The sequence below is a fragment of the Triturus cristatus genome, chromosome 2_2, assembly GCF_964204655.1.
Source record: "Triturus cristatus chromosome 2_2, aTriCri1.1, whole genome shotgun sequence".
NCBI classification, from domain to species: domain Eukaryota; kingdom Metazoa; phylum Chordata; class Amphibia; order Caudata; family Salamandridae; genus Triturus; species Triturus cristatus.
The window spans coordinates 138,602,757-138,626,923 of NC_140582.1; the positions used below are offsets into that span (position 1 = coordinate 138,602,757).

The window sequence follows — 24,167 nt, forward strand, 5'->3', positions numbered from 1 at the left end:
TTAAAATATGCTATGCACTGGTCAAGAAGCAGTCTCCAGAAGGACTGACTGCTCATTCTGCCAGGGGCAAGGCCGACGGCACTGTATTGGCATATGTCAGGCTGCGACATGGGCGTCAGTGCAAACATTCAGAACGCACTACTGCCTTGACTGTCAAATCCAACAAGAAGGTAATTTTGCCTGCTCAGTCCTGCAGGACCTTTGGTCTGAGCCATTTCACAGGCGCTCCTCCCTGGGAGATACTGCTTTGGAATCTATTCTCAAGGTGAGGAGTCTGTGGTTTGAATCCATCAGTATAAATAGTTCCTTACCTTCTGTGAGACTCTTTCTGGCGGATACTCCATGTAACTGCAGATTCCTCACTGCTTTACTACCGCCCGTTCTGTGGAATGTTCTCTTTTCCCATCTAAAAAATTCCCAGAGATCTGCACACTAGTACCTTGATTGGTTTTTGAGCCGGTGTTCGAGTCAGGAAAGAAATGACACTGGAGCAGAAGTCTGTTACTTACATGTGGTTTCGTTCATCACTTCTGGGGCACAACGAACGCAACACAATGTTGCACCTAATGGCACATGGAGCAATGCAGTTTAAAAGCTTCCAAATCCAATCTAGCACCTGGTGATATTCTAAAGTTGAGGAATCCGTGGTTAGGTAGAGAATCCACCATAAAGAGCATTACCAAAGGTAGATAACTTGTTCTTTCAAATGCTTTTCTCACACTGAGGTCAGTAGCCTCAAACTGTTTCATAATTGTGCATTTTGGACTGTGATCACTTTGAGGTGTAGTGGGTGAATCACTGGGGGAGGCTATAGGGATGCCCCTGGATTTCAGCTCAGGCTCATGCTACTAGGGATATTGGGTCCCTCGGATCTGGCACGATATCAGCAGATCTTGTTTAACATTGGCTGCTTGGTCGCCAAGCGAAATATTGCCCAGATTTCAGGACTGGGCGGCAGGCATGAAAATATGTAAAGTGATGGAAGGAGAGAGCTACAAAGGAAAGGGTTGTCAGAAATGTTTGAGAAAATATTAGGGATAGTAGCGGTCCGTGGAGGGAGTTCGGTGGGGCGGTGAGGCAGGGCAGGGGAGGGGCAGGGTGGGGAAATGTAAACACCGAAGTATGGATAAACGGAGGTAAGTACACCTTTAACCCCTTCTGTGCCACGCCCTTTCCCCCTCCTGTGCCGGGCGTTTCATTAGTGGGCGGGTTTCATGACGAGATAGTCTCGTCATGGGCACAGCGCGACCGTGCTCCATGACGAGACTATCTCGTCATGGGCACAGAAGAGGTTAAATAAATAAAACGAATTTCGTTGCCCGGGCTGCATCGCATTTAGCGATGCAGCGCGCGCAAAGGAATTTGTTTTATTTATTTAAATGTGTACTTACCTCCGTTCATCCATATTCCGGTGTTTACATTTCCCCACCCTGCCCCTCCCCCACCCCGCCTCACTGCCCCACCGAACTCCCTCCACGGACCGCTACTGATTAGGGACATATAGCCTGGCTGTCTCATGAGACCGGGATACTATCCAGCGAATTGAGTAACAAAGGATGAGGGTGGCAGGGCGGCTATAACGTAAGGGTCAGAACACTGGTACACAATGGACACTACGAGAGGAATGAGGGTGAAGTGGCATGGAAGAATCGATGTGAGGTGTATAGTTAATAAGTGTTTGTATTGTTCAGTGATGACCTAATAAAATAAAATAAAAGTTAATAAAAAAAATGTGCATTATGTCTCTTTGCCATTTGCAAGTGGATGAAAATTCCCGAAAGTTAAACCTTAAGGAACCTTTTTACATCCTAAAATACATCATCTGGATCCAATAGAAGAATAGAAAGGAAGGACAAAAGTAAAGCAAGACCAAAGAGGGTAAGGAAAGAAGGTGAGACAAATACAAGGGAAGGGAGTAAGGAGAGAATGAAAGAAGGCAAGAAGGAGAGGACATTAAGAAGTCAGACAAGGACAGGAAAGATGTGAATGAAAGTAAAGAAAGAATGCAGGAAAAAGGAAAGATATAATGGAAGAAGCAAAGAAATACAAGGAGAAAATGAGAATGGAAGAAAGCAATAGAGGAGAAAAAGAAAACAATGAAAAAAAGCATAGAGAAGAAAATAAGAGAAAGAAAACAAAGAAAGAAGGAAGGAGAAATAAAAAGAGTGAAGAAAAAAAAGAAATAAAGAGTAAAAAGGGAAACTGAAAAAGGCTGAGGCTTCGTTTGCTCGTTGATGCGCATTCTCAAATGAGAAGCAGCAGAATGTGATGTCGCTCTTCATTATGCAGCCTGGTGCGCTGCTTTGCAAGATGGTAGAACTGAGAGACGGCGGGAAAGAAGAAGAAGATATAAATTTACATCTTACTCTTAATAACTACTGACCATATGAAGTCACTGAGGCAATACTTTTCAGGGTGGATTTCAGAGATCTTTAGAAAGGATGTGCACTGATGCATTTACTTCTTTCCAGTCTACTTTTGGGAGGAGCAGCAGCACACTTGTTTATTTAACAAGAGGGTGTGCTGAATGCTGTTCTGGCACACTCAGCTCGAGCCTCATAGAACTGGGCTGACAGTGACCTTAAGTTCAGCATTGGCAGATGGGCATACTGTTAGATCCTCCCAAATCCCCGGCAGTGAACTACTCCAACGAAGTCTGAGGGCTGCCAGAAGTCACATTGAACCATTTGGAGAAACCTGGTACAGCGATTCTGTTGTTATTTACAGAATTTTTAGTAGTCAAAACAGTGGTGGCTGGGGTGGCGGGGGTGCGCAAATAACATGTATATAAAAAAACGTACCTTACACGAACACTACGTCCTCCGGAGCGTACCTCTTCTTTCTCAGGAGCTGGAACTGGATGCAGCAACTCCCTTGACCAATCCTGAAACTGCTCTCATGCATCATGAGGGCAGTGCCCTGATTGGAGGGAGCGGCCTCACTTGGCACTCCACAGCGCACTGAAGGGCATGCACATGCTCTAGAGAGGTTTAAAGTGCGCATGTGTGGCTGGCCGAATCAAGGCTTTAAACAGTGCACAGCCAGCACACCCTCCTCCCTGCTGCTGTCACTCAGCAGCGGCCCCTTCCCCGCCCTGATGCTCTGATCGGGACAGGGTATGAAAAATAAAATGGTAATAAATTATCTCTGGTGCTGTGGGGGCCTTTTAAGTGGGGCGACGCTCCTCTGCTCAAACGGAGGAGCCACCCCCGAGTGGAAAAGCCCACTTCTTGTTCAATAAATACATACATTTTTATTTAAGACATTGCATGTTTTACTCGTGACTCATGGTGTACACCTTTGTAGGTGTGTCCCCTATATTCAGTTAGCTGTTTTTACACTTACTTTATATAGGAAGTAAATGTATGCCTCTTTGCATTTATCAGTGGCATAGCTGGGGAGGGCAAGGTAAGTTTCCTTTTTTAAAATTTTTTATTTGCCGTCTGTCGACTCCCCAGTCCCCCCCCCCCCCCCCCCCGCCCCCCCCCACACTCTTACCTGCACTGGCCGTCACTGGGCGGCAAACTCAAGGAACGCCCCAGGCAGCAAAAGCTCTAGCTACGCCACCGGCGTTTGCTGCTGAGGCCTCACTTGCAAGTTGCTGCACATTTGGAAATTAGAAGCAGCACTCTACTGCCTGATACACTGCAGTGCAAGCTGATGTCATTGTAGAAACAGATGTGTCTGAAAGCATAACCCGTGCCAGATTATCCCCAATACGGACCCAAAACCGTATTCTTCTAAAGTGATACCCTGTAGGAAAAAAATGACTTGAAAGGAAAGCGGGAAATCAACTTCTCAGGAACAGCTTTCTCTACAAACTATCCTCTGCCACATGGCACCTACCTGGTTTGGGGCTGCAGTGCATGTCGAAAGGAAATGTCTATGTGTAAGAGTTCCGCGAAAGAGGTTGCTGGATGATTTAAGCGTCCACTGTGTGTGTTTGTGCAGCCTGCAGTTCAACCGGAATCCCTTAGCCCTTCATCCTTACAGGGGAAATATGGTGAGTACTATTGGGTCATGTACCAGTATCACCAAAGGCATGGCCTGAAGCACCAAAAAGTAGGTAAAGTGCAGGTGTAGATCTCTGCATCTGCCTGAAAAGGCTTGCCCTACTTTTCCTTATTCTCTGATATTCCCAGGATCACAACTGGAAATCTTCGGCAGTAGTCCTAAAATGGGTAGGAGACTTTTCACTTTAGAACCTATTGCAACAGGAATATATATACATACTCATTCATACTCATATTTATACTGGAGTAGTAAATAAGGCAGCAATATTTCACAGATATCCTTGGAGGGACCCAGGTTGAATTTTCCTTGAGCAGCCGTATACAAGGTGAGCATGAGGTATGTGGCATACACACCGTGAGCATGAGGTGCGAGATGCGCTTGCGAGATACTGGAGTTTATTTACGAGGTGACTGAGACCAAGGTACTGCAGCACAAAAGTTGTCCTGATACTGGCAGCTTTGGGAATGCCCTTAAGGATGCTAATCAGCTGCGGTCTGTGCAGGTAACAGCGGTGGGGCCAGGAAAGATGGTATTTCGAGGGACGATACCGAGGGAAAATTAATTATTAATTTAATCCCCCCTGCCCCTTACCTGGCCCCACTGCCCCACCGCTGTTACCTGCGCGTACCGCGGCTGATGCTAACACGCAGGAACATACTTGTGAAGGAGCCCTGAATCAGCAGTGAAGCAGCTACAGAGCCTTTGATGCAGGCCGGCACGTCTGACATTTGCTATGTTACCTTAATGCTCAGTGAGCCCTTCATGTACTCCACCTGAAAAATCTTATTTTTCTGCATACATTTTTCAATAGAGGTAAATAACAGGTTGTGTAGGAAATAAAGATGATACCGATGCGCCTGAGTGTTAGACATGCAATATGCTTAGAGTGCACTCACATTTAATATTTATTTTCCCAAAATGAAAATGCATGGAAACGATCCCTTATAAGAGATTAGACCAAGTGGGTCTTAATAATTGGATGGGACATGGAACGCCCTAACATTTAATGGGATGGGGGTGTACTCCTCAAAGAAAATACAAGTTTGCAGAACAAATTGCAAAATGTACTTCTGCCTAAACCAGTGGCCCTTAGAGCCTGTCTCTGGTTTAAGGTTATGTAGCGTACCCTAAAATATAAAAAGGTCCTAGATTTCCTGCACTTACTCCGGGTGGTTAACGAATAGGATCCCGTGGTAGGAAATTGTAGTGGGGTTCACTCGTAAAGGAAGAAGGAGATAGTTCTGTAGAAGTCTTCTTTATTCAGAAAAGCGCACAGCACAGACCCGACACAGCAGGCAGCTTCAGAGGTCTCCGGAAAACTGCCGGACCTCGAGCGCAAACCTGGAATCCCCTGTACATTCTACATCTACATTCTAGTGACCATTCCAATAACCATGGAATGGAAATACAACAGAAATGCCAGCTGCAGCAGGATATCTCTCCCTAATAAGAGAGCTCTGACTGCTTTGTGAGTAGGCCTTAGCACATTTTGCTGCCACAGACTCATTTTGGCACTTTTTTTCTTGTTACATGTTATTTTCATTGGACTCTCTGTTATATTGCAGGCCTGAGGAATGCAGTGCTTTCCCTTCTAAAGAAGCCTCATTTTGTCACCATTGCACGCGCATCCCCACGCGGTACGCAAACTTACTAGTTGGCCATTCAAGAGCGTCCTTGAACACCCACAGAGCTACTGACTGACAAAGACATAACAACAGCGATAGGCTGTCCCTTGGCATGCGCTGCTGCATTGTGTGTTGGACCCGCAAAGAAACTTGAGAAATATGTATGTGGGTTTTGTTCAGAAAGATCTCTGGGGTCATTGAAACTGCCGGCAAGCAAACGAGAACATTGTTTTTTGGTCCATATCTACACCAGCAGACGATTTCCAAGGTAACGCACCCTCTTGAACACTCCTCCGAAAAGGTATATTGTGTTCCATCCTTTGCAGCTGCCTAGAGAAAATCTCAAATGAGATGGACAATTGTTCCATGTCTCGAGCCCAGGCTGTAAAAATGTTGCACATTGTAATAACCAGACAAGGAGCGTATTGTGCTTTTTGGTCAGACGCCTGGCCGGCCTTGCACCTGGAAAAACGGCTTTCCGCACAATAAGCCGTAAACGATACTGCATTGGGATTTGGCAAAGGATTTTCTTCTGTTTGAACAGTGCTGTCTTTAAAAGCGACTAAGCCGTTGTATGTATTATATAGGACACAAATTGTGAGGAAATGTCATTTGTGTTGCTTCAGGTTTTCCAGACAATTATTCAGGCTGTGAGTTCGGGGCCAATGCACAAACTAATATGTTCTAAGATGGAGGAGTCCATTGTGCGTATTTTAGAGACCGCACGGGGTGGAGGTATCAGTGTAGCAGGCAGAGTGTCACAGGCTCCTCCCAAAGGTGTCTTTCATCATCCAGCCGGACAGATGAATGGCGGAAATTTTTCATAATTGCATTAGGGCCCCTGACACCCAGGCTAAGCCTCTCCACCCACTCATAGGTGTCCTGAAATCCCAGCTTGAACGATAGACCAAGATTTTTTTTTTTCATCTACCCAGATAGGAAGAAAACCCTTGATGATTCTGGGGCAATGACTGCTCCGTCAGCATTATCAATTGTTTCTAATACACTTACTGTGTTGTTTTTATCCAAAGGGGTGACTAAAACTGTCGATAACGTATCACCCCGATTATCAGGTATTGTATTATTTTGTATTTGTACTATTTTTATAGCGCCTCAAACCCTGATTGGTAGCATTTGCTATATCTGCCTTAGATAGGTAAAATAATGATGTGCTTGGCCCACTTTAAACACCAATAGCTATAAGGTAAAGACAAATTAATTTCAAGTATTCGTAACAACTCCTGTGAGCCTGCTTCAATTGCTGTTTTCAGGTCATAAAGTTTCGTAAATTCCATTTACTCATGCAAGAACACACATAAACTTATATCATCCCTCATTCACAAGTGACGAATTCGGCGCCGTATTGTGAGACTAGTAACTACCACACCCGCAGTGTCAGTATTTATCAGGTGTGGCATTGCCTCCATGATTAACGCGTGACTCAAAATTAGGTCCCTTGTACCTGAAAGGGGTATATTGAACAAGGTCAATGTGTATTAAAAACATATTTTATGTAAATCATGTTGTGTTTTTTCAGAGTGTGTGATTTTCTTAATGTGCTTATGTTTTTGATTTTCAGGGAGTGTTTTCCGCTTATATTACTTTCAACATTATTCTTTGACCGATCCAACCATGTTCAAATCTATTTCGTTATAATTACTAACATAGGGGCTTGAGAAAAAAGGGATTGATAAGGGTTTTTTTATATTGCTGGTGCAATATTGCTTATAGGAACTGAGGTGGGAGGGGGGTTAAAAAACAAACTGCACCTACCTGCCAGCCAACCAGCTTGCTGACCACCGCCTCTTCTCCATCCTCTCTGTCCTCTTCCTTCTGTGTCAGCAGGAAGCACCCAGGCTCCCCTAAGCCAAACACAACTGTGTAATGCAGCTTTATGATTGGTCTGAGAGCTGTGGTTTGGCGATCAGACAGGGACTGGGAGCCTGGGAATGTTCTCCACTCAGACTGTACAATACAGGCGGTAGAGAACAAGCAAAGTGCGCATGACTGTGTGGCCAGCCCAAGACAGCTGGCCAAACAGTCATGCACACTTATAGAGTACCACCACTCCTCCCCCCGTTCTACCCAGCCCTGCTCCACAAAACTGCCTTAGCACAGAAAAAGAAAATGATAATTACATTGCGCTATCAATTTATTTTTCCTTTTTTGCAGTGCTGAAAAGCAGTGTGGTGGGGTGATACTCCTCCGCCTTAGCGGAGGAGCTGCCCCTGTATATGAATACGGCTGTGGAACCACGAACAGGTCATGGATCCTTTGTGTGCTCTATGCGTAACTCTTATCTCTTGGACGTAAGCATAGCAGTACAAGAGACAGTTACGCATACACATAAAACAAGGCCATGCCCACAACTTTACATACACCAGATGTGTAATGGCTCAGCTAGTACTTTAGTGTTTATTATGAGTCAGTGGCGGAGCTAGCCCATGTGCCGCCCGTGGCGGTCTCTGCATTTGCCGTCCATGGTGGCATGTAAGAGGGGGGGTGCTGATGATTTCTGCGATGACTGCAGGTAAAAGTGGGGTGGCGTCAGGTGATGCTGGTGATTCCTGAGAGGGCGACAGGTAAGGGGGGAGGCAGCAGCCCCCAAAACACATGCCACCCGGGGCGGACCACCAACCCCCTTGATATGCCACTGTTTTAAATTTCTCGTTCCTCTCAGAAATGGGTTGTGCTTTTCATTCAATGTGATAAACTGTTAAACTATGCTAAATAACGGAGGCGTGCACGAATATGACCATGGGTCTGAAATACTGTGCACAAAGTAGGAATTATGCATGTAAATTTGTGTGCATAAGAACTTCTCTTTGTCACATGTGCATGGATCGCAATATGTTCCGCTACAGAACGAATGCTTAGTTGTGTTGTGTTAATTAACCAAACTGCTTTTAACATTTCAATAATTCTTCAGTAAGCCGTGTATGCATTTATACCTTGTAGTTTTGAGTGCCCACCACCCCCATTTCTGGGCTTGGTGCGAAAATAAAGAACAAATGCTTCCTTTCATAAAGAAAGAAGTACAGCAAAAAAGATAGCCTGGCCAAAACAGCACCATTAATCTATTCTCTTCTCTCCTTCTCTGTTTACTTCCCTCTCTCTCCTCCAATAGAAGTGGAACAAAGAGGTAATTGAGTACCTTTTTAATTTATACTACTTACAAAATGTACAGGATTCGACGTTTAATAGTTTAACATTTTGTTGAGTTACTGTTGTCATTAATCGCTGCCTGTTTTGCTGAAGGTTCACTGGTCCCTTTGCTGCTCAACTTCACCTCACATCTAATTTTGCTGAGAAGACTAGCTAGAGTCGGATTTATTTGTAGTCATCCATCATGCCATTGTATACAATAGGCTTTGGTTTTTATGGCATCCCTGGGACTTATGCCAACACACAAGCGCTGCCGTAGACACAACATTTAAGCAAGGAAACATATGTTTCGTATTTCCACCTAGGCATGCTATATCTTAATAACACTTATTTTTCTCTGACGCTAAGTACATTTTCTTAAAAAGAAGATGTACTCAAAAAAAGTTTAACATTTGGCTTATCTTACTTTGCACTGATGCTTTAGATTGCAAGAAGAGATGGTGTGGTGTGATCAGTTATTCTTTTAGTTGCTTTATTGTTGGAGGATGATGTCCCAGCAACAGCTCTGTCCTTAACTTATTAACAGTCCAGTTTTATTTTTATTCTTTTCCACTGGCTCATGGTTAGAACTTGAGTCCTTCTCAACGGAGGGCAATGAGAGGACTACATGCTCTGAATTTATGTAAAGAGAGACCATTCACAAATCTGACAAACCTACTTCAGGGACACTGAGTGGGACAATGCCATTGAGAATCTCTAGGCACATTTTGACATGCTCTGATTCATGGCATCCATGGGCGCGCAAACAATTCCAAAACTAAACTGCACATTTCAAGTAAAAGTTTAGGTGGGGTTTGTACGTCAGAGATATTCCCCTAAATAAATCCTCGAGAGTAATTCAGTATGGCAGTAAGTTCAAGTTGGTGATTATTTTCAGTTCCATCCACTAAAAAAAGTCTACATCCTTGGTTAGCGACTGGATAAATATACCCTCACACTGATCAGTGTACTAATACTATATCAGTTGTTCATTTGCCTTTTTCTTGGAGGCAATACCAAACCAAGGTGCATCTGCTTCCCAAGTTCAGTACTCACAATGTTTCTGTACTCAGTGGGAAACACTTAACTTTGACATTGGCGCCGGAGTATATTGGAGAACGCAGCTCAAAAATATTTACAAATGTCTATACCCGGCTCTGGAAAACAGTATACAAGCTGAACACAGCAGGTACAACACTGTTGCTGCAGCAAATTTTGTTGAAAATACCTGAAATTAAATCCTCTTTTATTGTAGGAGGTTATTGACATTGGAAGTAGCTATTATTTTCCTTGCTGCCCTATATTTGCTTTTGTGAGGGCATAATATGTAGTTAAAATAATTATTTCATGTAACATCATGTAACCAGTTAGCCAGGTGTCCAATGGACGTCTAGAAGGGTGTGTTCCAAGCCAGATTTTCAATCTTTTCACAAAAGATATATTTATATGCAATCAATCTAAATGGACCTTGTTTATATGGTGAGTGGTTCAGAATATCTGCCATGATGCAGCACTTCGCGACCTACACTGGACACCTGAGCTCAAATGTGAACACTACAAATTGCCAACTTAACATCTCAGGCACTTACCAATTGTTTGTGAAGTTTGAGCAGCAAAGAACAGCAGAGAGCAAAATGGGTGTGATGCAGCATTCCAAATGTGATAACGGAATGTGGTACATGGTTTCATTAATTAAATATCATTTTATCTGGTCGTTTTAACACATAACATGTCAGCCCTTGGTTTTGCATCTTGGGATCTGGTTCCCTTCCTGCCTTATTTTCTTTCCTCTTTTTTCTCGTCTCCATTTTGCTATTAGTGGTGTTGGGTTTGCATGTCCTCTGTGTTATGAACTGTAGCTGCTTCTGAAACCTATTTATACCTGGCTGGTGGCATGCATAATGCAGTGTGTTTCATTGCTTGTTTACATGTGTTTAACATCACTGTACCCTGATAGCGGGATTGCATTGCTTTGGTTTCTATTATTTCTCCTGGGCTGTAAGGTACACTTGTGTTTTGTTTTTGAAGAGACTGAAACGCTAGGATCTTTGCATAAGGTAGATATTAAATCTTGTGTGGCATAAGTCCTTCCACCAATGCTATGTTCAGATAGTCATACAGCAGGATATTATGGGATATTTGCAAGGCCAGTAATGCATGTTGAATGTGTGGAAAGACCACGGAAATATGAAACTGCGTCACAGAACTGCGGTCTACTCGTTGAGATTGAAGTAAATGAAAAATTTGTGTAATGGTATTTTCTTCAGATAGCATGATGAACATAGCAATTATGCAACGGAAAACGGATGTATGACGTTACAACGCATGCTTTTACAACGCATGCTGTTACAACGAAAGTTTTACAACACATGCGATGTTACAACGCATGCTTTTACAACGCAAGTCTTTACATCGACATACACTAGATGGCGTGCTGACATTAGAAATGTGTAATTTACTATTCTAACTCCAGTCCACGTTGCAGTAGGGAAGGTGTTTGGATAGTAAACGACACTATTTCTAATGTTAGCACGCCATCTAGTGCAAGTCGATGTAAAGACTTGCGTTGTAAAAGCATGCGTTGTAACATCGCATGCGTTGTAAATGTTTCGTTGTAATGGTAGTGCGGTGTAAAAGTTGCGTTGTAAAGGTTGTTCCCCACGGAAAACAATTACCTCTAGCATTCTTTTTTGAATGCAGATAATTTTAATATGCAGTATACTTAGTTTATCTTGTCAATCTAATTTTGTCTGCGTATTATTTTACTCTTTTTTTTCTTCTTGAACAGTTTTTCTTTGTCCTGGATTACTGAAGGGGGTGTACCAGAGTGAACATTTATTCGAATCTGACCACCAGTCTGGTGCCTGGTGTAAAGATCCATTGCAAGCTTCGGACAAAATTTACTACATGCCTTGGACCCCATACAGAACTGACACCTTGACAGAGTATTCCTCAAAGGATGACTTCATTGCGGGGAGACCGACAACTACGTACAAGCTGCCACACAGGGTTGATGGTACGGGATTTGTTGTGTATGATGGGGCTTTGTTTTTCAACAAGGAGCGTACGAGAAACATTGTAAAGTTTGATTTGCGGACTAGAATTAAAAGTGGAGAGGCCATCATAGCCAGCGCCAATTACCATGATACATCACCATACAGGTGGGGAGGGAAGTCAGACATAGACCTGGCTGTGGATGAAAATGGGCTGTGGGTCATCTATGCAACGGAACAAAACAATGGCAAAATTGTGATAAGCCAGCTAAACCCCTACACGTTGCGATTAGAAGGCACCTGGGACACAGCCTACGACAAAAGGTCCGCTTCCAATGCATTTATGATATGTGGGATTCTGTACGTGGTGAAGTCAGTTTACGAAGATGATGACAACGAAGCCACTGGGAATAAGATAGACTACATCTACAACACTGATCAAAGCAAGGATGGTTATGTAGATATTGCTTTCCCAAACTCCTATCAGTACATTGCAGCTGTGGATTACAATCCAAGGGACAACCTGCTCTACGTCTGGAACAACTACCATGTGGTGAAATATTCACTGGATTTTGGGCCTTTGGACATTAAATCAGGTAAGCCCACCACATTACCCTTTTCAAAAATATGTTGCAGGCAGTTGAGGATGTTATTATAAGGCAGATCATGTTTAAAGTGGATGATAATAGAAGCCTGTTCTTACACACCTGACTTCATTCATGATAGGATATGACCCAGTGATTAGTTGTACCCATGTAAAGCTAATTTTATGAAAGCCTTGTGGTCTATGTACAATTATTAACATAGTTGTTAAAGTTGTGTGCAGGTTTTTGAATTTTGACTGGAAGGGTTTAAAATGATATTTACTCATGTTTAAGTTTTTGAATTTTGATTGCAAGAATTTAAAACGCCAAACCCCATCTAAAACACTGACTAAACAATCTGAACTATTTATAGCTTTTACATTTTTGTGGAAAATTAATGCTAGAAAGGGAACTGTTAAGAGAAATTAGGGGCACATTTATCAACAGCTCCTTTTCCACATGTATGTAGCTGATTTGGTCAAATAGTTATGTTTTTTTTCATTGATCTTAACTTGGTAAGAGTAAATTATTGATGGTCATGGTGAATTTGCATCCCAATTTAAATGTTCTTTTATTCTTCGCAGATCATTTTCTATAAAGTGCCGACTTCTGTCTCACTTTTAACAAGATTCAACCGTACTTGGCTCAGAATAAAAAGACTTAGCCAGGATTCAAAGACAGTTAGCCCACTCATCAAGAACTCAAGCATACCCATTCAGGAGGCACCATTTTGCAATTCCTCTTCCTGATTGTTCACATTTCTGAGTTTGTGTGTGTGATTGTGTTGACTCTCTCCAGGACTTTAGTCAGGGGCAGCAGTGGACTACACACAGGCAACAATTTATACTGATATATGTCTTTCAAAGAGTCAATTTCTGCAGATATATGCCAGTGAATGCAATTGTTTTTTGTACATTTATTTACAATTGCCTCTCCTACAGGTTTCCATTCATTTCTAGTATGAAATCTGAATTACAGTGAAAATATTGCCCAGCACTGAGTACAGGCTTTCAAATCACAACAAGCTATCACCAATATTATCCAGCCTTCCCTGAATAGGGCCTGATTCACAAAGGTAAACTTACACTTTTGTATAAGTTTACTACTTTTTTGGTAATCACAGACTGCAAGTTTAATTTTACTGATAGTAATTCAACAACTATGGAAACTCTGCCCTCGTGGTGGAAACTCTGTGCATATAAAGAAAGGCCTGTCCCATCTTTTTATGTATGGAGTTCCCTGCGCCTACTGCGGAGTCTCTGCAGCCATAAACATATTAGTAGCAAATTTAGACTTGTGCCTGTGAATACCCAAAAAGTATTAAACCTATACAAAAATGTACATTTACTTTTGTGAATCGGGCCCACGGCATTTTGATTGTGAGCCTTCACCTCAATGAAATGCTATGCAGAGTTCATCCCCAAGGAGAGGTTTAGATAGTCTGTGGCCATCGTAAAGTATATGCTTCAGCTTGGGCGGCAGGTAGACGATTGCAAAGGAAATCGGTAACTGTGTAATCTTGGGTTTCATCTCAGAAAATACCCTGGTGACACTCCCATCTCACTTTCTATCTGTTGGTTTTCAGTGGATTCAGTTCAGATACAAGCTTTCCACATCATACCGCATGTAATTTGTGCAGCAAACACGGGCATTCTTATTTTTGAAAAACATACCAACTGAAGTCCCAGGCAACAACAAAAGTACAATTAATGACATTGAAATACAATCCCAGTACACAACTGGGAAATCCCCCTTGTCAGCTTCTTCTCCAAAGCAACATTTCATCACAATCTTCCTTAGGCTTCTATGTTATTTTTACTTGGATGGGTGGACTATTGCGTTTCTGTAAGTGCAACACAACTCCTTTTGTAAATAGTATTGCTTCAAGAACAAGAACTCCTATAGTGGAATTCCTGTGAAAGGGCAACTGATTTGCCATATGGGAAGATTGTCAAATATATATACATTTTTGGGCAACACTTATGAAAATTTCTACAATTGGTATTGAGATGTTAGCCCACCAAAGATATCAGTGTTAGAATGGCTGTGGATCTGTAAGACGGATCCTGAGATGGAAGCTTGTGCTATGTTGAGAGAGGGGCCTTGACATGCATTTAAAACAAATGTAGTCTAGGCATCGAACATACTGAGGAGTCTGTAGCAATACACTGTGTATCAACGTCTCTTTCACAAGTCTCTTCCAATAGGTTCATTCGGACATTCACCTTTGAAGAGTGACACTAGCACATGAAGGGAAACTGTATTCTAAAAAAGCCCTTTGTATGGTTACCATAAGCAAACCGACAATGATCCTCTTTGAGAAGGGCTTTCTTTTAAGTCAAAGGAAAATAATATTGCCTTACAGCCCACTGCCAAAGGCTACACTGGTTGTTACAGCCCCTGAACCCAAGTTATAGGCCTGAGCTGCAGGCGAGGACCTATAATGAGGAGATGACCTTTAACAGCTGGTATAGCCCGAGGTAGAAGGGCTATAAGGCTATTAGAACATTCCACCGACTAAGGTAGAACATTTCAAATTGAAAAGGAAGAAACATAAAGACAAAAATTGGAATGTTGAAGCAGAAGGCTTATACCAGCCATTATAAGCCCAGAGCTACTCCATTGTCAGCAATGGAGCTCTCAACATTCCAGTGTTCTAATATAGCCTTATAGCCCGCCGTAGTGGGCTATACTGGCCATTAAAGTCCTGAGCTGAAGGCGAGGGCCTTTAACAAGGTAGCAGGCATTTAATGGCTGGTATATCACGCTATGGCAGTCTTTAAGGCTATTAGAATATTCCACCCATAGAGGGCAGAATGTTCTAAATAGTAAAACAAAGGCCTCACAGAGTTAGAGGGGATGGAATCCCCTCGGGCTCTGTGAGAGCCTCTGTTCACAGCAACAGCCGTGGACAAAGGCTAACATTGGAATGTTGGAGCTCTACCGGCCATTAGAAGCCCAGGGCACTCCATTGTCTTCAATGGAACTCTCAACATTCGAGTGTTCTAATTATTATTATTTTGTTTTCGTTCATTGCTCTCCAACTTGCAATCAGCTAGCCACATTCACTGAACATTTTGTAGTGTGCATTAGTCCCTGAACTCACTGACTTAGTATATCGCTGCAGTCTTTGTAACTTCCAAGTCAGTAGAAAAAGACAGAATCCGATAAGGTTTTATTGTGCTGTGACTTTGGCTTCCCACTTCCTTCACTCATCAAAAAAAATTATAATCATTATTCATTGTTTCTACCCTTCAAAATGGACTATTTTCCTCATCTTCCCACCATGGATTCTATTTAAATAATCTTCCTTTTTATAAGAATGGAGCTGTCAGACTCATAATCCTTTTTTATAAAGCGAACAACACTCCTTTGGTTACCAAATGTGTATCTGGAGCCAGGGGAATTGAAGAAACACTTTAACTAGATTTCATTTAAGTGTTGAGGTCTTTAACAGGGCATGTCCTAACTGTTGTGAATACATTGATGTACAATTTTGCAATGAAGAAGTTGTAAAAAATGGTAGCTCCTGACAATTATGGTGAAATCTATTCAAAAGAAATCTTGCATGAAGATTATGAAAGGTGGAGCGAGTAAGATCAAGGCATATATACTGAACATTTGCATTGCTTAACCCTAACAGCACACCCAATCATCTAGTCCCTTAATGAAAGCATTTTTCCTCGATACTACTACATCCATCAACAAGAGGTGCCTGAAGCAATTATATTTTGCTATTGGTTTTGGGAAGGAATCAAAGTATAATTGTGTTTTCAGAAAAAAAAAATATTTATAAAATGAAGTATTGAAATGAGGAAGAAAGATGTTGCCTCACATATGTCACATGTCTTTCTTGACCTCCTTTACAGAAAAGTTCTGATTTATATCAGCACTGTTATTGCTCATGTTTTTTTAGTTTTGAACTCCATGGCTACTAGAATTTGCCAGAGATGGAACTGGTGCGGTGGAGTGGTGGGAGGAATACCTATTTGTATGATATGTAACTTATCTCTAAACAGCCCTATATATAGCATGCTGGATATTACCTTTTGACTTGGTAAATTTAAGAATGCTATATTTGAGGTAACTCTACCAAACAAAGTTCTCTATAAACACACAGTTCAAAAGGTGTGCCCACTCATACCCCACTTAAATCAAAAGACTTTTTGGTTTTCATTTATGCTATGAGGACTCCTTAGATATTTAAATGTGTTCATAATGTAAATAGCTTGCAAATATGTTTTCGTTCTCCCTCTCACAATCTAGAAAATACCTCAATACATTGAACATCTAACACTATAGTTTTCTATATAAATAAATGTAATAGACAAGGCACTCGCCCCTGGAAGATTCACGCTCAAGCATGTGCAGATTCTCACTAGGGAAATCTGCTTTTAGTTTAAGAGCTTCCAAGCAAAAAATCAGAGTAATGTCATAATGCATAGCGGAAATGTCCAATGTACGTTCGTGAAGCTTAAATCCCCACTAGCTTCTGAGGATAAAAGATTCATACACATTGAATCTCACTGAAAATCATTTACATAGTCAGAGAGTGAAATTTCCGCTAAAGTGGCAATATTTCCATATATATAAAATTCAACAAGCTTGATTCTGTGAATCAGGGTTTGGAATTTAAATGTACAGTTTGGACACATTGAGTAACTAAGTTCAAATTAACTTCAGAATATGTTTCACGAATCAGGCCTTAATTCTGAAAAGACCAGGCATAGTAGGTCTCCATCTGTGATTTGTGCAAGGAGCTGTGATTGTATCATTTACAGGGTGTTGAAGCATGGGCAAATCATTTCCTTTGGCAGTCCTTTCATTCTCCTAATATCCAATTAAGAGCTTGTCAGTGCCCATTTGACTTAATTAGACAATGGAATAGTGGTTTATTCTCTATATCATTTGTTTGCTTCTTATCTATGATATTGTATTAAATGTAAAATCATAGCTTATGCAGTTTTCTCAGAAAGTTTCAGGTATGACTTAATTACCATTGTTCTCTGTCGTCAATCAGCAGTCTCTCAGCTGTATATGTTATGTTAAGATATATAATAATTATTTATAAAGCTCACATGCCTGTAGCTTCACACTTAGTGGGCATAATCATGGCAATACTGCATAGTGACACAAATGGTGAAACCTAACCTAGCAAGAATAAGAAAAATAAAAGGAGCAAAAAGGCATGGAGTAAATGGTGGTAACTAGAAAAGAAAAAAGAAGCAGAGGATGGTTACTGATCGAACAAGCAGTTTTCCAGGATTCCCTGAATCTTAAAAGATTGGTTACTTAAACTGGGCAGAATGGTAGAAACGTGCTACCCGAACAGCACTGACAAAAAAGCCAAAACATAATAAAAGTGAGCCGTTGGAATCACTTCACTCCCTTTCTGCCTGAATAAAAATTATCTTTAAGGTTTTAGCGATGAACGTTAAGATATTCACATCTACAGAAATATTTCTTGACATTAATATTGTGTTCTAAATATTGTTTACAGAAATATCCTCCCACTGAGTGTAGGTTTACTATTATTAACTTCAACAGGGCGCCATTTTTGCAACTGTAAGTAAGCAAAAATAGTTATGTCAGACAACAGTTTGATGTACATATTCTTGTGCCATACTCCTCCCACAAGGAGATTATAATTTCCAGCTTTTTCTACCAATTATTTGTGCCCACCTTTTGGCAGAGATGAAAATTAATGACTGTAACATCTTTGCTACGCTGCCAGGCAGATGTACAAGCCTGGCTGGTTCAGGCAAGAGCGGTGGGGTGGGGTTGGGGGAAGTTGCCAGATGATGGAATAGGTAAAATAATAAAAAAAATAAAACCACTTACCTTGCCCTCGCCGCATCGCCGAGTTGGCGATGCTGTGAGCGCAAGGTAAGTGGTTTTATTCCTTTTTTATTTTATTTGACGTATTCCAACGTCTGTTGACTCCCCCCTGCCCCCTCTGCCGTACTGCTCTTACCTGAAGCGGCCGTGCCTGCAGATATAGGCCACTAAATCTTAGGTTCGGGCTTTACAATAATCATAACTGAATTAAAAGATAGCAAATGAGAGCTACACAATTGTGTTTTGTTACAGGCTGGACAGAAGACATATAAAATGCCTTTCATTTATTGGAGGCTGTGCCTTTGAATCGTGATCACGCTCCAAGCCTGTGTTGAGTGCCATTCCGTTGTATTAATCTCAGCTTCAAAGACCTAAGGCAAAGCAGCTGGGAGCCCATGGGATATTTCCTATCAGTGTCAATAACCAGGGTAACTTAATTACCCCCCTGAGAATGTGTTAAAAACGAGTTCAGTTAGGGAGGCAGTTGAGAATGACGAAAGTGCAGCTCTAAGAACGCTTCAAAAGCCAATCCTACATCATTTGTGGGTGTGGGTGTTTGTGAGGAAATATTCCCTTGGCATCAATGTCGGAAGACGTGAGCAAAGGTGAAGCAGTGAAGTGGAGAATGGACCAAGTGTGCATCTGGCTTCATTCTTGACATCACTTGAAGGCTCATTAACAGAAAGTTGACCATCTGAGCCTAGTAGACAGACATGTATACACAAAAACAGTGCATATTCAATATTGGTTTTTATTTTAGGTCTATTTGTTTAATAATGCTACATGTCTCAAACTTCCCTAACTGATCCATGCCCAAACGTTTAACCGTGGTTTCAAGGTACCTCCTGCTTTCCCCTTTCCGGTATATTTCACTTAACAATAGAGGATGACCTTGCTAGAGATCAAACCCTACTACTACAAGATAATTGTCAATCAATTTTCAGTTTCAGTATTTAAAACCTTTCCCTCCAAACCTTACCTCCAAATAAAAAATAATATCTAAATTGTCTACCATAGTAAGAAATAAGGCGGACAATCATGGAAAAATGGGAGTCCATGATAATCAGCTGGTTCATGCCCTGCAGGATAGAAGCGACACAGCAAGTATAACAACTGTAGCCATCCCATACACTGTGGCAGCTGTGTCAATGTCTCTTGATGGTTTGATGTAACAAGGACAGAAATATTTTTGAGTTGTCAAAGGTCTGTGCCTATGGAGGTTGTAGGTGATCTCCTGTGGTCCTTTGCACTGCAAAACATGTTTATAGATACAACACAATTTCATATTCTGATTTGAGGATCTTAATCGAGTGGCTTCTGTAACGCCACTTGTTTTATATTACTTACAGAAAGAAATACCTGTCGTATCATTTGGTTGCTCACATAGAAAATGAGAGCAGTATTCCGAATTATTGGTAGGTTGTATGATTTTCTGTGAAAAATCTCTTATGACAATTTTATTGTCATAAGAGCAATACACTTAATCTCCCTGAATATGCAGTGACTGTATTACAGTTGGGTTTACCTAGCGAGCAAGAGCGTATCCGAGTGACACTGATCAGCAGAAACTTGGTGATAAGAATGGGCTATTCTCAATCAGCTGTCAGAACACAAAATTATAATTTCTCAATCAGCATGTAGCTCAAGTAGGTTCTGTTCCATACACTTAGCCTGAATGTAGATTCAAATGTTTGGTTCCTGTGGAAGATTCATAAAACGTTGCTGTTAGCATAATGATATCTCGTCGGTGGACGCGGAGGGACACCTCCCTCATGCGAGCGGGCAGTCCTAGACTGCGAACACAAACCGCTGCGGACCCTGGGCCCCCCCTTCCGATGGACCCCTGGCCCCCTCCCTCTCCCCCCCCCCCTCTTCTTCTTCCCCCCCCCCTCGCGACCACCCGCTCGCCACGCTTCCCACACGGTCCGGTTTCGCCCCGCTGGACAGCTTCTATCTCCTCTCACACTACTGCAGGCGGATCTCCACTTTCCCCCCCCCCCACCCCTCTTATTCTAGCCCCCACCCGAGTTTTCGACCCTGGCCCCGACCCCTATGTTTATGTTGCACACCCGGGGAGCAGTTCGGCGACTGGCTGAGCTCCCTGGCAGAACCCGTGCTCCAACACAGCCACGGTCGCCACGCGCATCCTCGCGAGCTACGCTGCAACCTCCTCGTCGCGCTCCAGCCCACGCCACGCACGGGCCACCGGGACTCCGAGGCCCGCAAAACAGGGCACTTGGCGGACAACCCGGCGCCCAGCACACTTCCTACTATGAGCCTAGGGGCTAGTTGACAACGCGGCGCTGCGGGCTGGAACTCAGCGCCCCCCTCACTCGCAGACAATGCGCTTTAGATGAGAAGCGACGCGACAAAAAACAGAAAAGCACCATTGACTCGCTTATACGCAATGTACACACCCGATTCCTCTACGTATGTTCAACTGAACTCCGCCGCCGGACCTCCGGGTTGTCGGCTAAATGGCTGTGTCTAATCATCTGACTGTTTGTGTTCAAGCACTGCCGACCTGATGCTTTGACGCAGGAATGTACATTGCCAATTGATGCAACTATGGTTAATAAAGGTTTTCAAAAAAAAAAAATAATAATGATATCTCGTCGGGACAGGTCTACAAATGATACCTCAGAGAAACCTTACCTTCAAATGAAAACGATTAAGAAAATTGTCTACCACAGAAAAAAATAGGAAGGACTATCAAGGAAAACATGGGAGTCCATGATCATCAGCAGACTCATGGCCTACAGGAAGGAAGCGATACAGCAGGTATTGCATTCTAGCAATCCCAGACATTGCAACACTAGTGTCAATGATAGGTGATGGTTCAACGTGACAAGGACGAAAGGTCATTCATTTGAGAGTGGGATTTTGAATTGTGGGTAGCTTGTATGACTTTCCGGGAGAAATCTCTTCGGACAATTGTATTGTTGTGCTCTCGGCATCAGTAAGAGCATAAACTAATGACTCATAAACAAAGCATAAGAAATTCATCTGGATAACTGCAGGGAGACAATGACTAAAGATGTGTAAATAACCTCACAAAGCAATTCAAAGACCCCTTAAAAGTAACCTCATGCTTCTACAGCGTGATCCAGGTTCAAGATGCCCTCTGAGGAAGGTTGCGGGGATGCAATAGTCAGACATTTGTTAAAGCAATACGTTAAATAAAAAAAAAATATCTAAGACACACCCAGAAAATGTTAATTATGAACTATCTGCCACAAAAATTTAGGAAAAGGGCGATATTAATGGAAACTGGGAAATATTAGGGTTAATCATTTCAATAAAAGTCATTTTAAGACTATGGAAGCCAAATAAATATTCACCTGTTATGAAGTAAAAATGCAGCATTATCGCAGTCATTTTAAATGCAGCCCTACATTAGCTATGGTAAACATAAATATGAATAATACACAGTAAATAACATTTGCTTGCATATGTAATAATGTCAATATAATGCAAAACATTTAATGCAGATAAAAAGTTCCCTTCAGACCCTCGGTTAAAGCAACATACTCCTACCGTCAGAATCCATGTCATTCAAATTCTATAACTCCATAAAGTTGCTAAAAAGCACCTCGTTCCTCACACGTCTGAGGCATGCTTTCTATTCCCAAGATGGCTACCTACAGCCCTCCTAATGCACGTCGGTCCTTAGCTGCAGTCCTGTAAGTACTGGGCTCCACACCAGATGTGACAAAGCCCCTCAAGCCCCATCTCAACAACAGTGCTGTTCCAGCAGCACAAGGGAAAAACAACTATTGAGGCACCTCAGTTGTGATCTACAGCAGCCTCGGGTATACCAGCAGTGCGACCCACAGGAAGCAGGGGAAATGCACCTCAACCCTGACATTTGGCAGCACGACTGTCTTAGTACTGAGATATTAGCACAGCTCTTCGAGTACACCACAACCTTCAGAGACCAACACACAGTGCTGATTTTGCTTCTTAATGGTGAATTTAAGTATTCTCTCCTTTACCTGTGGAGGGTACCGTATGGAGCTCGGCCTGTGCTCCTCAGTCCTCACCGATCCAACACCTTCTCTTCAGGCATTAGTAGCACATAGCTCTATAAATACACCTCGGTACCCGAGTGCATCCCTCTCAGTTCTGGAATCTACCGTTTTCTCTTCCATTGGACACCCATTATTGGTCATTAGTGCCCCACATGTTGCTTAGTGAGAACCGCACTGTGCCATACATTGAACATCAACCTTGGCCTATAATGAGCAAGATATTTCTCGTCCTCTCTTCACCCACCAAGTTGGAAATTGCAATGTCAGTGCTTGTTCTGCTGTTGTGAGCTGGATTAGACCTAGGGTCTCAGGTCAGTGATCCCCGTCTGCCTCCCCATTTGATTATGGATGGGCAAAACTAAAAGAATTCTTCATAGTTAATGTAAGCACTCATACACAAAAGTCAAGCAAGATACCACCTCAATGTCTATTTTTATCCATATACTTTCTAACATTGTGTGGACAGCCCAGCTCATGCGGCCTGACACACATCCACCTCTGCACTTCCTGTAAGACCTTTTCTGCTTAAGCTAGATATCCTGTAGAAAAAATATGTCAATAGTATACTCATGCAGATAAAAGGAATCCAATAGTCAAGATTTTCATAAGATTACACTTGCATAGTAAAATATTTAAAGTCCTACTTCTGAAGACAATTGTGCCCAGTTGGCATACCTCAACAGGGGTATCGGTGTGACCTGGTCATACTTAAAAACACTTTTTTAGACACCTTTGGTGTCACAGGGGTATCCACTTCCCCTGCCATGTGTAACGCTATCAGACAGTAATAGGGCCGGATTACATAAAGTATGTGAGTTCTAGTTTGCGCCAAAGTGCTATTGCAGCAGCGTACGACAAGCTGTATGTGTGTGCTATCTTGCCTTTTTACGATTGTCACTGCAGTTTTTATGCCCAGGTATAGTTGACCCTTTCCAGATATCCCAGGCTGACACTATTTCTTCACTGTAAACAAAATATGAAAATTAATTTTTAGTATCCACAAAACAGTACTGCCTGCCACAGACAAAAAGGAGCAAAAGATCACCCTCTTACAGAATATCATAAGGTGAGAGTAGTTTGCATTCTATGAGTTGTAGGTTCGCTTTTCACATCGTAAATGTTCTCCTATAGGTCTAACTTCTGTTAGCCAAATAACCAAGGATCATTAATAGTGTCATGCATGTCACAAGGGCTATAAGCAGTGTTTTGTAGGTAGGGGGGAGAGGGACGTTGCATTAGAGCCGGTGTGTGATATGCGCATGTATATTTGAGGGGCTTAGTATGTGTGATTGTGTAGGGTTTGATCTCTCCAGGAGGGTGCCTATTTGGGGATATTGCTCTTTTTAGGTCTGGTGTCAGATGAAAACTTTCGATTTTGGTAATATTATATGTAATATATACTCACTGGGGATTTCAGTTAACCCTCTGCATCCATTGATCTGTTATTATGCCATTCACATTTTTCTTCAACTCACAACAGCATATAGCATTGGGTAGGGATTTAACCCATTTGAGCCATTGGCTAACTTCACTGTGAATGATGGCATTTTGCCTTCAAATTGCACATTCACACACAAAGTAGTTCTCTTCGGCACCAAGGACACTGAAAGCAAATATGTGCTTTTTGAGACCAAAAACCCTTTTCGCCGTTGACCAATGCCTTTTTATGGTGGCAAGAACCTGGCAGCTCAACCATTACCAAAGGTTTTACAAAACCATGACAAAACAAAGCCAAGAGGCTGGTAGCCAATGCCAGACCTATTGCCTTTGCCAGTGCTTGTTTGTACGAAGATAACATGTTTCAAAGGGCGTTGCTGAAACATGCAAATGCGAAGCTGTGTTTCACAGATAAAAGGTATCTGGAAGTCTCTGTCTGCACAGTGAGCTCCGTGTGGGCCCATGTGTTTGCTGTGTAAATGGGATTATTTGCTGGTGAAA

At 42.2% G+C, this 24,167-nt stretch overlaps 1 protein-coding gene across 9 annotated transcripts in view; it reads left to right on the plus strand.

Annotated features, from left to right (window-relative positions):
• The window catches only part of ADGRL3 (adhesion G protein-coupled receptor L3), a 1,231,414-nt gene that overhangs the window by 784,807 nt on the left and 422,440 nt on the right, over positions 1-24,167 (plus strand). For all 9 annotated transcript variants that reach the window (XM_085641132.1, XM_085641126.1, XM_085641127.1 and 6 more), the window contains one exon: positions 11,572-12,372. In XM_085641132.1, the coding sequence (XP_085497258.1) occupies positions 11,572-12,372 (801 nt within the window). The remainder of the gene's footprint in view (positions 1-11,571; positions 12,373-24,167) is intronic.